The 18203-nt window shown below is 41.3% G+C and overlaps 1 protein-coding gene across 1 annotated transcript in view; it reads left to right on the forward strand.

Annotated features, from left to right (window-relative positions):
- The window catches only part of cep162 (centrosomal protein 162), a 196931-nt gene that overhangs the window by 31120 nt on the left and 147608 nt on the right, over window positions 1-18203 (forward strand). Inside the window, exons 5-7 of the mRNA XM_068026864.1 lie at window positions 1338-1524; window positions 2429-2505; window positions 7069-7211. Of these exons, the coding sequence (XP_067882965.1) occupies window positions 1338-1524; window positions 2429-2505; window positions 7069-7211 (407 nt within the window). The remainder of the gene's footprint in view (window positions 1-1337; window positions 1525-2428; window positions 2506-7068; window positions 7212-18203) is intronic.

Here is an 18203-nt window from a genome sequence, read left to right on the forward strand (position 1 = left end):
CATCACTGCAGGAGTTCCTCAGGGTCGTATCCTAGGCCCAACCATCTTCAGCTTCATCAATGACCTTCCTTCAATCATAAGGTCAGAAGTGTGGATGTTTACTGATTATTGTCCAATGTTCAGCACCATTCGCGACTCCTCAGATGATGAAGCAGTCCATGTAGAAATGCAGAAAGACCTGGACAGTATCCAGGCTTGGGCTGTTAAGTGGCAAGAAACATTTGTGGCACACAAGTGCCAGGCAATGACCATCTCCAGCAAGAGAAAATCTAACCATCTCCCCTTGATATTCAATGGCATTACGATTGCTGAATCCCCCACTATCAACATTCTGGGGGGTTACCGTTGACCAGAAACTGAACTGGAGTAACGATATAAATACCGTGGCTACAAGAGAAGGCCAGAGGCTAGGAATCCTGCAGTGAGTAACTGCCCTGCTGACTCCCCAAAGCCTGTCCACCATCTACAAGGCACAAGTCAGGAGTGTGACGGAATACTGTCTACTTGCCTGGATGGGTACAGCTCCTGCAACATTCAAGAAGCTCGACACTATCCAGGACAAAGCAGCCCACTTGATTGGCACCCCATGCACAAACATTCACTCCCTCCACCACGGTCGCACAGTGGCAGCAGTGTGTACCATCTACAAGATGCACTGCAGCAAGGCTCCTTAGAGAGCACCTTCCAAACCCACGACCTCTACCAACTAGAAGGACAAGGGCAGCAAATGCATGGGAGCACCACCACCTGCAAGTTCCCCTCCAAGCCACACACCATCCTGACTTGGAACTACATCGCCATTCTTTCACTGTCATTGGGTCAAAATCCTGGAACTCCTTTCCTAACAGCATTGTGGGTGTACCTACCCCACATGGACTACAGCAGTTCAAGAAGGCAGCTCACCACCACCACCACCTTCTGAAGGGTAATTGGGGATGGGCAATAAATGCTGGCCTGGCCAGCGACGCCCAGATCCTATGAATGAATGACTGAATTGAAGAAAAGTATTGTAATAAAAGAATTAATAAATACATGTGTTGAAAGGGAGAACAGTTTTATATGTATAATATATTATGTGTGCTATATATGTATTCCTCCCCAACATAGAACTGACTGTGGTATGTTGCTATTTTTGTGCTGCTATGAAGTGATCACTGCCTTATAGTGATGAAAAAGTGGCAATTGAATGAAGAATTTTTTCTTTTGCTGAACTATACGTGTTACATAATTCATTTGCAGTCTACTGTCTGTGATTTGCAACTGGAAGAAATGTTCAGTAGAGTTCACATTATAAAGTACTCTTCAAAGCTAACAGAGGTGGTTTTATTCATTCTTAGACTCAGTCATGGCCTCAGGACCTGGGCAAAGTACTCCAGGAGTTGGACTGGATACACTTGAAGAAGAGGAGGAGAAAGAGAAGTTCTTTGCTAACCTTGAGAAGGGAGCTTCCTCTACTATTGACTATTCCAGGCTAAACAAAGAACTTGAATCAACAGGTTCTACACCTCGGACTACTTTGAATCAGTAAGATAATTCTGTGGGAGAATTGCAAAAATTCTTACAACGTTCAGTATTTGGAGTGTTTCCTGACAAGTGTCCTTTCATTTTTAAAACCAGGAGAAAACTGGAGTACAGATTTCTCCCAGATACTTAGACGACGTGCCTGAAGATGGGACACATCAGATTTGAAAATGTTACTGTTTAAAAATGCTTTGCCTTGTCATTGCATAGTATTGTCTTTTTTCTGTAAGACTAATACTATGTGGTGATCCAGTAAATCCAGTTTAGAATTTTATAAGTATAGTTTGAGAGAAATTCAGAGATCACCTCACCTCACCTGGTGGCAGCATATTTAAACAATTCAAGTATGTGCTGGACACAACTTCCCAACCATTGTGGCTCAATAATGGCGGGCAGGTTCAGATTCCTGAAATGTACTGCTGGGGGAGTGAGGTCCCTGTTCGGAATTGTAAAATGACTTTTTAAGTCATTTAATGCTAATTTCTTTTCAGTTTTAAGGATTCAGTTGCACTGAAATTAGTTTCTTGCGAAAATTGATTTGTGTGCATTCCTTTTAATAAGGAATCTTGGGAATGTTTTTGATCTGATTTTTGTGTTTCATCATGTTCTGATTCTATCCTGTACATGTTAAGATGTAACCAACTAAACCACTGCACTCATACAGGGCCCTCACTAAGCTTGAGATTGAAAACAAAATGAATACTTGATCATAGAACACTGCAATTTCCTCTCCAAGCCAAGATCTAATGAAAAAATAAGTATAGAAAAGATATAGGCATTGAATGAGTATCAGTATAAGGCATTGGATGAAAATTGATGATGTAGTGGAAGTTTGTTCCCTTTTTGTTTTTAAAGAGGATAGACCTCTGCAGAAATGTAACATTTTACCTTTTGATATCACTTCTAGAAATGAAGGCAGGCTACCAGTCCCAGAGGCCGAGGAAACAAAGGAGGAGGATGAATCCAGACCTAAAAGTGTCACAGGTAAAAAAAAAACTTGCATTTATATTGTGCTTTTCATGACCACTAAATGTCTCAAAGCACTTTACAGCCAATGAAGTACTTTTAAGGTGTAGTCATTGTTGTAATGTAGGAAATGTAGCAGCCAGTTTGCGCAGAGCAAATTCCTACACACAACAATGTAATAATGACCATATGATCTGTTTTTGTGATGTTGATTGAGGGATAAATATCAGCCAGGGCACCGAGGATTACTCCCCTGCTCTTCGAAATAGTGCGATAGGATCCGACCAGGCAGATGGAGCCTTGGTTTAACATCTCATCCGAAAGATGGCACTTCTGACAATGCAACACTCCCTCAGTACTGCACCGGAGTGTCAGCCTTGATTTTTGTGCTCAAGCCCTGGAGTGGAACTTGAACCTGTAACCTTGTGGCTCAGAGGCAAGAGCGCTACTAACTGAGCCATGGCTGGGACTTAATGTTAAAAATTTAATCAAGGCACTTGTGACACATGTGACTGAAACTCCTTTTTTAACTACTACAAACAAACTACCTGTTTAAACTAGTAGCTTTTACGTCAATGTCGTTTATTTATGTTTTTATGTATTAAAAAGGCCTTATGCATTGTTCAATATGACTGCTCCACTATTCAATAAGATCAAGGTTGATCTGATTGTAACCTTAATTCCACATTCCCACCTACCCCTAATAACCTTTAACCCCCTTGCTTATCAAGAATCCATCTACCTCTGCCTTAAAAATATTTAAAGACTCTGCTTTCACTGCCTTTTGAGGAAGAGAATTCCAAAGACACTCAACCCTCAGAGAAAACATTTCTCCTCATCTCTGTCTTAAATGGGCAACCGCGTATTTTTAAACAATGACCCCTAGTTCTAGATTCTCCCACAAGAGCAAACATCCTATCCACACCCACCCTGTCAAGACCTCTCAAGATCTTATATGTTTCAATCAAGTTGCCTCTTACTCTTCTAAGCTGCAGCGGATACAAGCCAAGCCTGTCCAACCTTTCCCCATAAGCCAGTATACCCATTCTAGTTATTAGTCTAGTAAACCTTCTCTGAACTGCTTCCAATGCATTTACATACTTCCTTAAATAAGGAGACCAATACTATACACAGTACTCCAAATGTGGTCTCACCAATTCCCTGTATAATTGAAGCATAACCTCCTTCCTTTTGTATCCAAATCCCCTCGTGATAAACGATAACATCCTGTTACTTGCTGAACCTGCATTCTAACCATTTGCGATTCATGCACTGGGACAGCCAGATACCTTTGTAGCTCAGAGCTCTGCAATCTCTCACCATTTAGATAATATGCTGCTTTTTTAACCTTCCTGCCAAAATGGACAATTTCACATTTTCCCACATACTCCATTTGCCAGATCTTTGCCCTTAACCTATCTATATCCCTCAGTAGCCTCCTTATCGCCTCTTCACAACTTACTTTCATACCTGTCTTTGTGTCATCAGCCAACTTAGCAGCCATACCTTCGGTCTCTTCATCCAAATCATTTATATAAATTGTAAAAAGTTGAGCCCCCAGCACTGATCCCACTCGTTACATCTTGCTAACCAGAAAATGACCTATTTGTGCCTACTCTCTGTTTCCTGTTAGCCAATCTTCTATCCATGCCAAAATGTTACCCCCTACACCATGAACTTTTATTTTCCGCAACAACCTTTGATGTAGCACCTTTATCAAATGCCTTCTGGAAATCTAAGTACAGTAAATCCACCGGTTCCCCTTTATCTGCAGCACGTGTTACTTCTTCAAAGAACTCCAATGAATTGGTTAAACATGATTTCCCTTTCATAAAACCATGTTAGCTTTGCCTGATTACCTTGAATTTTTCTAAGTGCCCTGCTATAACGTCTTCAATAACAGCTTCTAACATTTTCCCCAAGACGGATGTTAAGCTAATTGGCCTGTAGTTTCCTGCTGTCTCCCTCCCTTTTTGAATAAAGGAGTTACATTCGCTATCTTCCAATCTAATGGAACCTTCCCCGAACCTAGGGAATTTTGGAAAATTAAAACCTATGCATCAACTATTTCAGTAGCCACTTCTTTTTGGACCCCGGGATGAAGTCCATCAGGTCCCGGGGATTTGTCAGCCCACATCTCCAACAATTTGCTCAATACCACTTCCCTGGCGATTGTAAGTTTCTTGAGTTCCTCCCTCCCTTTCATTTCCTGCTTTACAGCTATTTCTGGGATGTTATTTGTATCCTCTATAGTGAAGACCGATGCAAAATACCTGTTCAATTCATCTGCCATCTCTTTATTTTCCCTTATTAATTCCCCAGACTCACTTTCTATAGGACCAACACTCACTTTGTTGCCTCTCTTTTTAAAATATCTATAGAAACACTTACTGTTTTTATATTTCTAGCTAGCTTTCTCTCATACTCTAGTTTTTCCCTCCTTATTAATCTTTTCGTCATTCTTTGCTGCTTTTTATATTCTGTCCAATCTTCTGACCTGCCATCCATCTTTGCACAATTATATGTTTTTCCTTTAAGTTTGATACGATCTTTAACTTTTTTTTTCTGGAAAGAATGAGTAGGGGAATAGAACAAAATGGATAATTCTTTCAGAGAGGTGGCATAGGATTGATGGAACAAATGTCCTGCTTTTGTGGCTGCAAGATTCTATGAAATTAATATTGATACCAACTGCAGAAATCCCAGTAATTTCAACAATACCTAGGTATTCTTCAATATGACGTGCGTGCTCATTTAGAAGTACAAAATGTTGAATGTGCAATCTCAATTCAAAGTTAATTTTTCAGGGAATATTGTAGCTTATTTCTAAGTTGCTTGCATTAAATATTCTTGCAATAAAAAAGAAGATTGCAGCATTTTGTTGCTGGCAGGTATTGGAAATGTAAATGTTGGCCAGATTTCAGGTTACGGTATTCAGCTGGCTGCATTTCAAGGACACTATACTTGTTCCATGGATGAGGAAAAAAAATGTAAATTGGCTAATAAAAACAGAAAGTGCTGGAAATACACAGCATGTTTGGCAGCATCTGTGGCAAGAGAAACAGAGTTAATGTTTCAGGTCTGTGACCTTTCATTAGAACTGGCAAAGGTTAGAAATGTAATAAGCTTTGAGCAAATGAAAGTGAGGGGGGGGATGGGGGAGATGAACAAAAGGGAAGGTCTGTGTTAGGGCAGAGGACAGGAGAGATTAAATAACAAATGTGTCATGGAACAAAAGGCAAAGGGAGTAGTAATAGTCGTAGTAAAAGATAAAGCATTTTGTCTAGAGAGACAAAGGAAAAAAAAAAGTTGGAGGAGGGAGCCTGAGTACGACTGGAACAAGGAATGTTTGACATATCCCACAAAAAGACAGGCATAACCAGGACCCACGCGGGTACCCATAGCAACACCTTTTTGGAGGAAGTGAGTGGAGTTGAAGGAGAAATTGTTCAATGTGAGAACAAGTTCAGCCACGCAGAGGAGGGTAGTGGTGGATGGGGTCTTTTTGGGTCTCTGTTCAAGGAAGAAACTGAGAGCCCTCAGACCATCCTGGCATGGGATAGAGGTATCGAGAGATTGGATGTCCATAGCGAAGAGGAGGCGGTTAGGGCCAGGAAACTAGAAATTGTCAAAATAGCATAGGGCGTCAGAAGAGTCATGAATGAATGTGGGAAGAGACTGGACACTGGGAGAAAAATAGAGTCAATATAGGAAGGAATAAGTTCAGTGGGGCAGGAAAAGGCTGAAACGATAGGTCTACCAGGACAGTCCTATCTGTGGATTTTGGGGAGGAGGTAGAAGCGGGCTGTTTGGGGTTGCGGGGCTATGAGGTGGGAAGCTGTCGAGGGAAGATCCCCAGAGCAGATGAGGTCAGTGACACATCGAAAGGATCATCCACCGTCATTTCAGATACCTCCAGTGTGATGCCACCACCAAACACATCTTCCTCTCCCCTCCCCTGTCAGAATTCCCAAGGGACTGTTCCCTCTGGACTCGACATTGAGTTGAACAATTTCAGACCATGACTGCCATTTGATTGTTTTTTTACAGTGTGCTGGTCTTAGAACCATAGTCTTAAATTTGTTTATCGTGTTTTTGCTTTCGAACAGAGCTGTTCATTATTCTGCCATTCACACTCTCTCTGGACAAATGTTTTGTCTTTTACTACAGCTATTACTACTCCTTTTGTCATTTAATCTCGCCTGCCCTCCGCCAATCACAGACCTTCCCTTATGTTCTTCTTTCTCCCCTTGCCTCCTTTCACTTGCTCAAAGCTTATTACATTTCTAACCTTTGCCAGTCTGATGAAAGGTCACTGACCTGAAATGTTAACTCTGTTTCTCTTTCCACAGATGCTGCCGAACCTGCTGTGTAGTTCCAGCACTTGCTGTTTTTATTTCCAACTTCCAGCATCTTCAGTAATTTGCTTTTATTTTAGTGTAAATTGGTTACTATTGTGTGATTGTACAAATGCTTTAATGATAACATATTTTGATTTCAGAATTTGTTTTCCGATCTATGTGCGATTGTAGTTTGAAAAGTGCTGACAGAATTAATATTGTTTTAAATTTTGGATTTCAGTTTCAAGACACTACAGCGATGATTTTGATGATAATTCTGATGCCAAGTTTGGAGGTGAAGGATTTGGATCAGATAATGACTATGTAGCCAAGACTGAATGTATTCCAGAAAATATTGAAACTGAAAGTGAGACAAAAGAACAGGTAACCATTTTGTAAACTTGATTCTTGCTATGAAGAATAATATCATTTACATTTGTCATGACTTTTAAAAGAAAAAGTTTGCTTGGAAAAGGAAAATGGAGTTTGTCAAAGGCCAGTCTTTAGCTCAGTACAGCAAAATCCTGTTTGTATGAAACAGATAATTCAAAGAGGGATCTTCAGGCTAATCACAGAATCGTTACAGCGCAGAAGGAGGCCATTTGGCCCATCATGTCCACACCAGCTCTCTGAAAGAGCAACTCCCTCAGTTCCATTCCCCTGCCTTCTCCCTGTAATCCTGCACATTCTTCCTTTTCATATAACTGTCTAATTCCCTTTTGAATGCTTCAATTAAACTTGCCATCACCACGTTCTCAGGCTTCTCTTACCAAATACTTTAAATCTGTGCCCTCTTATTCTCGATCCTTTCACGAGTGGGAACAGTTTCTCTCTATCTACTCTGTCCAGACCCCTCATGATTTTGAATACCTCTATCACATCACCTCTCAGCCTTCTCTTCTCCAAGGAAAACAGTCCTAACTTCTCCAATCTATCTTCATAACTGAAATTCCTCATCCCTGGAACCATTTTCGTGAATATTTTCTGTACTCTCTCCAATGCCCTCGTGTCTTTCCTCAAGTGCAGTGCCCAGAACTGGATGCAATACTCCAGCTGAGGCTGATCTTGTGTCTTATACAAGTTCAACATAACTTCCTTGCTCTTGTACTCTATGCCCTATTAATAAAGCCCAGGATACTGTACGCTTTATTAACTGCTCTCTCAACCTGTCCTGCCACCTTCAATGACTTATGCACATATACACCTATGTCCCTCTGCTCCTGCACCCCCTTTAGAATTGTATCCTTTATTCTATATTGTGTCTCCATGTTCTTCCTACCCAAATGAATCACTTTCACATTTCTCTTTATTGAACTTCATCTGCCACCTGTCTTCCTATTCCACCAACTTGCCTATGTCCTTCTGTAGTTCTACACTATCCTCCTCACAGTTCACAATGCTTCCAAGTTTCATATCATCTGCAAACTTTGAAATTGTGCCCTGTACACCAAGGTCTAGGTCATTAATATATATCCGGAAAAGCAAAACACTGATCCTTGGGGAACTCCACTACAAACCTTCCTCCAGCCTTAAAAACATCCATTAATCACTCCTGTTTGTTTCTGGTCACTCAGCCAATTTTGTTTTCATATTGCTACTGTCCCTTTTATTCCATGAGCTACAAATTTTCTCAAGTCTGTTGTGTGGCACTGTATCAAATGCCTTTTGAAAGTCCATGTACACCACATCAACAGCATTGCCCTCATCAACCCTCTCTGTTACCTCCTCACAAAACTCCAGCAAGTGAGTTAACCATGATTTTGCCTTAAGAAATGATACCCCTACAATTTCCATGCCCTGCACTGTGGCCCAAGAACATATAGAAGATGGAGTAAGAAAAGACCATGTGGTTCATTTAATCCATCTTCCACCATGTGCTCTGTACAATTCCTGTGTGAACCTTTCAGGATATTAATCTAACCTTGCAATCACAATATTTGACCCCTGACTAATTTATTGTACAGATGATTCAACCAGTGACTCAGTAACACAAGAAACATTTAAGAATCTGTCTCTGCTCATTCTTGGAATTTTTAATCCTGTATTAACTGGATATTAACCAGTAGTTTTTTTTTAAAGGAAATAATCACACCATTAATTGCTTTTCTGTGAATTTGTTCCAAAATACATTGCACTGTCGGGAAACTAGTATTTTTTTGTATTAATTTCTTTGATAGCTAAGTTCAATAACCTTTTGCATTGATATTATGCATGCTGCTCCTCCTAATTAAATTAAACAAAATTATTAGCCAGTTCCACATATAAAACCCTATAAAAGAAAGTTATTACAAAATAAAATACATGGAGGCCAGGGATTTTTGGAAGCAGAAGTAGCGACCAGTGATGGTACTTACTCGCTGTTAAGTCATCATCGCTTTCAAATCTATTCATGCTGGTATAGGCATCATTTTTGAAGGCAGAACAAAGTGAACTTCCCTCATTGTGTATTTAGTGATGCTTCAGCTTCTAGAGTTGATGAAGCTGCATCAAGTGGTAGGTATGCTATATGGTAGATAGCTTGGGAAAATCTTACCAATGTGCCACCTGGCAGAATGGTGATGCTCAAATCGGAGTGTGTGATGTACATAGCAAAGTTTATATTTTGCAAAATGGAAAATATTCAGCAAAATATTAATATTCCTTGGAATATTTTGGGTATTATATGGTTTTCTATGGAAAGGCAAGGAACAATATTAAAATAAAAGCTACTTATGACATACAATGTTAAAGGAGAATTTGGATTGTGTAGGAAGTAAGATTTATTGATATAAAAACAAGAAATGCTGGAACCACTCAGCAGGTCTGGCAGCATCTGTGGAAAGAGAAGCAGAGTTAGCGTTTCGGGTCAGTGACCCTTCTTCGGAACTTCTTGTTTTTATTTCAGATTTCCAGCATCCGCAGTATTTTGCTGAGATTTATTGATGTTTTGCATATTTTATCACTTCTAATTGTTTGCTGTCATTGTTGAGGTGTTAGATAATCAATTGAATTACATTTGTGAAATCCATAAAACCAGCCAAATTATCCTCCAAACAAAGTTGATTTGATTCGCTTATTTCATTTCAAGGTTACTGTTTATGCTTTCACAGCCTGTTGTTCAGATTTTAATTGTACTGGATATTTGCTGATGGATGGGCTTTGAATAATGTTTTACACCTTGTAATTGCAATGTTTTTGTAACATGTAAAGACATCAGCTATTAGGATACTGTGAAATTATACAGTATGTTTCCTTTCTGATCCACATTTTATGAACCCCAAATTCATGATACTGTCTTCTAGTTATTTGGTGTAACGTGCCTACATATGTCATAGTCATAGAGTCATAGAGAGATACAGTACTGAAACAGGCCCTTAGGCCCACCGAGTCTGTGCCGAACAACAACCACCCATTTATACTAATCCTACATTCATCCCATATTCCCTACCACATCCCCACCGTTCTCCTACCACCTACCTACACTAGGGGCAATTTACAATGGCCAATTTACCTATCAACCTGCACATTTTTGGCTGTGGGAGGAAACCGGAGCACCCGGTGGAAACCCATGCGGTCATAGGGAGAACTTGCAAACTCCGCACAAACAGTACCCAGAACTGAACCTGGGTCACTGGAGCTGTGAGGCTGCGGTGCTTACCACTGCGCCACTGTGCCGCCCGAACTGTCAGTTTTAGACAAAGCAGGGAAACAATACATTTACTGGTTATTAAAAGATGAATATGATATTCACTGGTCATTTCAACTTATCTGAAAAGAACAGCATAGCAAAGAGACTCTGAAAAGTTTGAGTCCTGGAGGATGATTTTAATTTTCGGCAATGATGTAACTCAATTTCTTCCCCCACTCTCAAATATGTTTAAAGATTACATACAGCATCAATAAGTGAACTTGGAAGCAGATTTCAGCAATATCTGGGAATATGGATTTGTCAAACTCAGGAGATCAAAGTCCTTGGGTCAGGGAGTCACAGTGGGCTGGGTATTTGGCAGTACTGGGGATGGGGGAGGGAGACATGGTCGCAGGATGAGGGAGGAGCATTAAATTGGACATAAGTAAAATTAACTTCTTGTTTAAACCTATTGAAAATGGATGTGACAGTAAAGTGGTACAAGAAGTTAATTTTACTTATGTCCAATTTAATGCTCCTCCCTCATCCTGCGACCATATCTCCCTCCCCCATCCCCAGTTAGTTACTTAACTAGAAGTACACACGTGCAATGTTTTTATTACTAGACCCAGTAGAAGAAAACTTTTAGGGACAGGAATTGGGAACTGCTGGCAAGTTCAGGCAGCTAAATAGAAAAAAACAGGGCCTAAGCCCAAGACTGGAAATATGTGGGATGGCCAAGCAATTGAAGAACAAAGTAGGCAAGGCAGCAAGGCCAGAGCCTTCAAGGCAATTTGGGGATTGTGGGGGGCGGGGGGTGCAACCTACAGAGAGACCAGTTGAACAAAAACAGATAGACCAGGTAGTTAAATACTTTTTTAGTGCTGTATCTCTAAACTAAACTAATGGCTGATGATCAGGGAGCTAGTAAATTTAAGCAAAGGCCTCCGGTGTCCAGTTACAATGTTATGGGAGGCAGATGATGCAATAATGTAACTCGGGTGACTAGAGGTCTCACAGAAAGATCCAGCCAATTAGAGTCAAGTATGCTAGAGCCTTAAAGGGCACAAGTCAGACCACTGACGACTGTGTCCAAATTTGGTCACCACATTACAATTTCATTGCAAAGGGTTTAGAGACGAGCCAGACTAATATTACGTATAAAAATGACCCAAGTGGAATTATTATTTCAAAGTAAGACGATAGTAGGGGACATGCATGGAAATTATTGACTAGGAAGTTTCAGTTGCATATCAGAACTCGGCCTGATAAATGTGTGGAATAATCTGCCAGACTTGGTAAAGGACAAAAAAAAATTCATCTTTGATCGAGAATAACGAGCTTCAATGGGCTAATTGACCATTTGTCTCTGCCTTTTTGTATGTTTACTTCTAATTGGGATATTAAGAGTTTACTTTTGACTCGTATGCACGTCATCTGATTTAATTTAGGGTACCGGGGTGTGCGTAAAATGTGTGTTATATCGCATGCAAATCACCTGGGAACACTGTCCCTTTACCAGCTTTGCATATGGCAAAACAGTCTTGACTTTGCCTCATTTGGGCATAAATGAATCCTGGGATTTGAGCTTGGTCATTTTTCTCCTTTTGTTAGCAAGCATTGTTTGTTTGGGTCTGTTTATCCAGAAGCTCCAAAGCAGAAACTGAAGGAAAAAATTACGAACTATGCAGACGTTTCCTCTTATTTCATTAGGGTCATTAAGAAAATGCAATGTTGCTTAAATCACACGTGTCCAAACCTTTTTTCTTAATAGGCCACTTAGTTGCACACTGAGCCCCGCAAGGTACGTTTAGAGTGAATCCCTGTGTCATTGAATAAATCTCTTATCTAAGCCTCAGTCTCCAGCAATCACCTTATACCGAAAGGCCATTTAAAATTAAGAAATGATTCTGTGTGTACTAATTAAATATATACTTCTCCCCAAGCTAAGTTATAAATGAAATTGCAACAATCTGTTTTGCCAAAGTGAGGCAACTGTCAGGAAAGAAAATGGCTCCAGCCAACAACCGAAATAAAAGCAAACCTGATCTTTCAGGGTTAAATTCAAAATTTATGTTGAACACCGTGTATCTTAGTTATATGTTGTTGAATCAGTTGAAATACCCAGCTTGAAAACTTGTGGCTTCTCAAGTATTTTTATAATCTGATTAATTAAAACTGGTAGGATTTGCTTTTGCTGCTGTAGCTCTAGATCTTGGAAGCATCCTCGAGCTAAGTGCACAGCCAGATATCCATGAGAGAAAGAAAAACAAAGACTTTTTTTTGTTTGGCTTTTAAGATATCCCAGAGCTCTTTACATCTAATGAAGTGCAATCAATGTTATGTAGATAAACACAGCAGCCAGTTTGTGCACAGTGATAAATTCATTCCATTTTAATTCCATAAACAATACTCCAGATAAATGACCAATGGAACTTTTTTGATGGTGTTAGTTGAGAAAGAAATGTTGGTCAGGACACCAGCAGAGTTCCTGCTCTTCAAATAGTACCATTAGGACATTTTTATGTTTATCCGAATAGTTGTAACAACAATTAAGCATTTGACTAAGCTTTAGCTAGGATTCGTTCTAACATAGCCCGCAATGAGTTAAAACAGTCTCCTGGGACATAGGAAACTAGGGAAGCACAGAAGGCAAAATATCTAGTGTACAGAAGTCCCAGAGGCAGATGGGGCCTCAGTTTAATGCCTCATCCAAAATACAGCACCAACAGCACAACAATCCCTCAGTACTACACTAATCTGTCTGCTTAGATTCTGTTCTCAAGTCTGGGAGTGTGGCTTTTTTAACTTCATTCATGGAATGTGAGCATCGCTGAAAAAGCCAGTATTTGTTCTCCATCCCTAAATGCTCTTGAGAAGGTGGTGGTGAGCCATTTTCTTGAATCACTGCAGTTCATGTGGTGTAGGCGTACAATGCTGGTAAGGAGGGTATTCCAGGTTTTTGACCCAGCGATAGTGAAAGAACAACAAAATAGTTTCAGGTCACGATGGTGTGTGCCTTGGAAGGGAATTTGTAGATGGTGGTGTTCCCATGTGTCAGCTGTCCTTGTCCTTCTAGGTGGTAGAAGTCACGAGTTTGGAAGGTGATGTCGAAAGAGCCTTGACGAGTTGCTACAGTGCATCTTATATATGGTACACACTGCTGCCACTGTGTGGCGATGATGGAGGGAATGAATAGGTAAGGTGGTGGATATGGTGCTGATCAAGCCGGCTGCTTTGTCCTGTATGGTGTTGTACTTCTTCAGTGTTGTACTTCTTCAGTGTTGTTGGAGCTGCATTCCTCCAGGCAAGTGGAGAGTATTCTGTCACGCTCCTGACTTGTGCCTTGTAGAGGGTGAACAGGATTTGGGGAGTCGAGAGATGAGTTACTCACTGCAGAATTCTCAGCCACTGACCGGCCCTTGTAGCCACAGTATTTCTATGACTGGTCCAACTAAGTTTCTGGTCAAAGGTAACCCCCCAGGATGTTGATGGTGCAGGATTCAGTGATGGAAATGCCAGTGAATGTCAAAAGGAGATGGTTAGATTCTCTTTGGTGGTGGTCATTGCCTGGCACTTGTGTGACGCAAAGGTTACATTCTACTTATCAGCCCAAGCCTGACTGTTGTCTAGTTCATGCTGCATGCAGGCACAGACTGCTTCAGTATCTGAGGAATTGCAAATGGACCTGAACACCGCAATAATCAGCGAACAGCTCCACACCTGACTTTATGATGGAGGGAAGATCATGGTTGGGCTTAGGACACTACCCTGAGGAACTCCTGCAGCAATGTCCAGGTTCTAAGATGATTGATCTCCAACAACCATTCTCCTTTGTGCTAGTTTTGACTTCAAACAATGGAGAGCTTTCCCTCTGATTCCCATTGACTTCAATTTTGCTAGGGCTCCTTGATGTCAAGGGTCGTAACTCTCAACTGTTGAATTCAGCTCTTTTGTCCATGTTTCGACAAAGGCTGTAATGAGGTCTGGAGCTGAAAGGCCCTGGCAGAACCCAGACAGAGCATCAGTGAGCAGGTTATTGCTGAGTAATTGCCACTTGACAGCACTGCCAGTGATGCCTTCCGTCACTTTTCTGGTTCACAGTGGACTGATGGGGTGCTAATTGGCCAGTTTGGATTTGTCCTGCATTTTGTGGACAGGACATGCCTGGGAAATTTTCCACATTGTTGCATAAATGCCAGTTTTCTAGCTGTACTGGAACAGCTTGGCCAGGGGCGTAGCTAGTTCTGGAGTAAAAGTCTTCAGTAGTGCAGCTGGGCTGCTGTCAGGGCCCATTGCCTTTGCTGTACCCAGAGCCTTCAGCTGTTTCTTGGTATCATGTGGGATGAATTGAATTAGCTAAAAGCTGGCAACCTCAGGGGGAGGCTGAGATGGATCATCCACTCAGCACTTCTGGCTGAAGATGGTTGCAAATGCTATACCCTTGTCTTTTGCACTGACTTGCTGGTCTCCATCATCATTGAGGATGGGGATGTTTGTGGAGCCTCCTGTTCCTATTAGTTGTTTAATTGTCTACACCGTTCACTGGATGTGGCAGGATTGCAGAGCTTTGACCTCTTGGTTGTGGGATTGCTTTGCTCTGGCAATTACATGCTGCTTGCACTGTTTAGCATGCATGTAGTCCTCTGTTGTAGCTTCACTAAGTTGGCACCTCATTTTTAGGTATGCCTGGTGCCACTGTTGGTTTCAACCCAAGCATTCTTTATTCGAGGTGACTGTTGCCTATATCGATCATTTTTATTTATTTATTTAGAGATACAGCACTGAAACAGGCCCTTCGGCCCACCGAGTCTGTGCTGACCAACAACCACCCGTTTACACTAATCCTACATTAATCCCATATTCCCTACCACATCCCTACCATTCTCCTACCACCTACCTACACTAGGGGCAATTTACAATGGCCAATTTACCTATCAACCTGCAAGTCTTTGGCTGTGGGAGGAAGCCGGAGCACCCGGTGGAAACCCATGTGGTCACAGGGAGAACTTGCAAACTCCGCACAGGCAGTACCCAGAACTGAACCCGGGTCGCTGGTGCTGTGAGGCTGCGGTGCTAACCTTTGTGCCACTGTGCCGCCCATTGTGTTATGACCAGGTGAGAAAGACGTCCAGGGGTCTTTCTCAGCTTTCACCTGGTCTTACTGTAACTGGGTTTAGTTTTTAAACACAACTGTGTTTTGAGCTCCCACTCCTGTCTGGGTTTAATTCTAACACTGCTTCCGCTTCTTCAGATACAAGGGGAAAATGGTTGGCCACTAGCCTTAGGAGTTCAGACTTCCTAGCCTTGCCACGTACAGTGATCCCCCACTGATCAGCTATTTTTCTCAACTCCTCCAAAGGCAGTGCTTTTAATTTATCCCAAGTTACTTCACCCTGGCTTGGAGAGCTACTTGCTTCAGTTGCAGACATGTTTATCTTCAATCTCACACAACCACAAGAAAACCTTTATTAATCTTGCTCTTTTTTGATTGGGAACAATTTGGCTCTGACTTCCAATTTCTCTCGTTTGTCTGTGGGTAAAATCCCGGACTCTAGCACCCAAATCTCTCATGGCCAGGTGAGAAAGGTGTCTCGGGATCTTTCTCGGCCTTCACCTGGTCATACTGTAGCAGGGTTTAGTTTTTAAACACACTGTTTTGAGCTACCTCTTGGTGAATCCTTGTTCAACACTTTCCAATTATAAGGCAAAGAAACCAGCACACCAGGTTTTCTCAGGTTTAAAGAAGAAAACTGAAATTTATTAAAACTTAAACTCTAATTCAGTTAACGCCTATGGATACACGCCGTGTCCCCACGCTAGCATGCATTCGCGATACACACATACAATTAGAGACAGAAAAGAGCAGAACAAAAAGTAGTGGAGAGGTTTGAGGCAATCTCTTAAGAGGGGTGTTTTACTGTGCTTCGAGCTCTCTGTAGAGTCTTTGATTGTAGGTAGTCTTGCTTTTCATTGGGGCCCAGTATTCTTCTTAAACCTGCTTCACTGTAGGAGACTTTTCTCTCTCGGGGTTCATGTGTCTTCAGTAGTTTCCGAAGCTGGTGAGAGCAAGGTGAAGGCAGACAGGAGAGAGGTCTTTTTTGTCCAGAAGCAAACAACTTTTCTGTCTCAGTTCAAAACTCTGTGGCCAGTTAGTCATGTAACTAAACTGGTCTGACCACGTCTTCTGTGTATTGGGGAGCAGGGACTGATTCCTTTGTTCCAACGCTGTCTAATAGTATGCAAAAAAGGTCTTTCTGGCAAGGGGCCTGGTAATTCCATGTGATAGGCCCTCTATTCTTCCCAGCAACAATTTTAAGTTTTAATGTTCATGTGGAGAAATATAGGTGCCTCATTTTTGCCTGCATGACACATTGAGATAAAAAACTGCAATCTAGTTACCTATGATGTGAAGTGAAATCCATATATAAGAGAGTGGTACTGATGGCAGACCATCCCAATTGCCAGACCTGTCAAAATCAATCTGCCAAATCCAATGGCATAAATTATTTCAAACATTAATTATGAAAACAAGTCAGGTTTAGATACTGTATTGCCATGATAATGGAGTATGGAATAGAAATTCAGCAGTCAACAGTGCTGGAGTAGTATGAGAGGTCAGAGTTTCACTAGCCAGAGTTCAAATCATTCAAATATAGATTGCACATATAGTTTGGATCCCTGTGGTTGAAACTTTGAGTGAGACACTTTTCGCTATTGAGTGATCATGGATTCAGACAAAAGAACGGTCTGACTTTCTAATCTGCAAGTTGCAATTTTTTTTTAAATATAGGAGTCTCCATAGTTTTCACTTGAGTGCTTTGGATAGGTAACTTGGATCTGTAAAGCATCTTTCAATCTGTAAGGATATGGTGAAAAAGTTAAAGTGAACATTCTTAAATGTAGCATATATACCTAAACTAATAAACATAAGGAACGTTTTGAATTGCAAAGATTTGGTGTGATGTCCTCCAGTTAAGTATTGGGAAGACTTGAGCCTTTGTCTTCGGTCCCCGCTCCAAACTCTATTCCCTAGCTATCAACTCTGTCCCTATCTCTGGCAACTGTCTGAGACTTAACCAGATTCTTCACAACCTTGGTGTTAAAGTTGACCCTGAGATGAGCTCCAACCACATATCTGCACTGTCACTAAGAAGACTGCCTATTTCCACCTCTATAACTTCACCCTGCTTCAGCTCATCTGCTGCTGAAACCTGCATTCATGGCTTTGCAAAGTCTAGTCTTGACTATTCCAACACACTCCTGGCTGGCTTCCAACATTCTACCCTCCAAAAACTTGAGGTTATCTAAAACTCTGCTGCCTGTGTCCTTTCTTGCACCAAATCCTGTTCACCCATCACCCCTGTGCTCGCTGACCTATATTGGCTCCCAGTTAAGCAACACCTTGATTTAAAAATTCTCATCCTTGTTTTCAAATTCCTCTATGGCATCGTCCCTTCCTAGCTCTATAACCTCCTCCAGTCCCACAACTCAGAGATAACTGCACTCATCTAATTCTGGCCTCTTGAGGATCCACTGTTGGTGGCTGTGCCTTCAACTGTCTAGGCCCTAAGCTCTGGCAGTCCCTCCCTAAACCTCTCCGACTCTCCACCTTTCTCTTCTCCTTTAAGACCCCTTTTGAAACTTATCTCTTTGATCAAGCTTTTAGCCATCTGCCCTGATCTCGGTTTATGTAACTCGGTGTCTAATTTTGTATTATAATGCTCCTGTGAAGTGCTTTGGGACGCTTTATTATGTTTAAAGGTATT

The sequence above is a fragment of the Heterodontus francisci genome, chromosome 3 (assembly GCF_036365525.1).
Source record: "Heterodontus francisci isolate sHetFra1 chromosome 3, sHetFra1.hap1, whole genome shotgun sequence".
In the NCBI taxonomy this organism is placed as follows: domain Eukaryota; kingdom Metazoa; phylum Chordata; class Chondrichthyes; order Heterodontiformes; family Heterodontidae; genus Heterodontus; species Heterodontus francisci.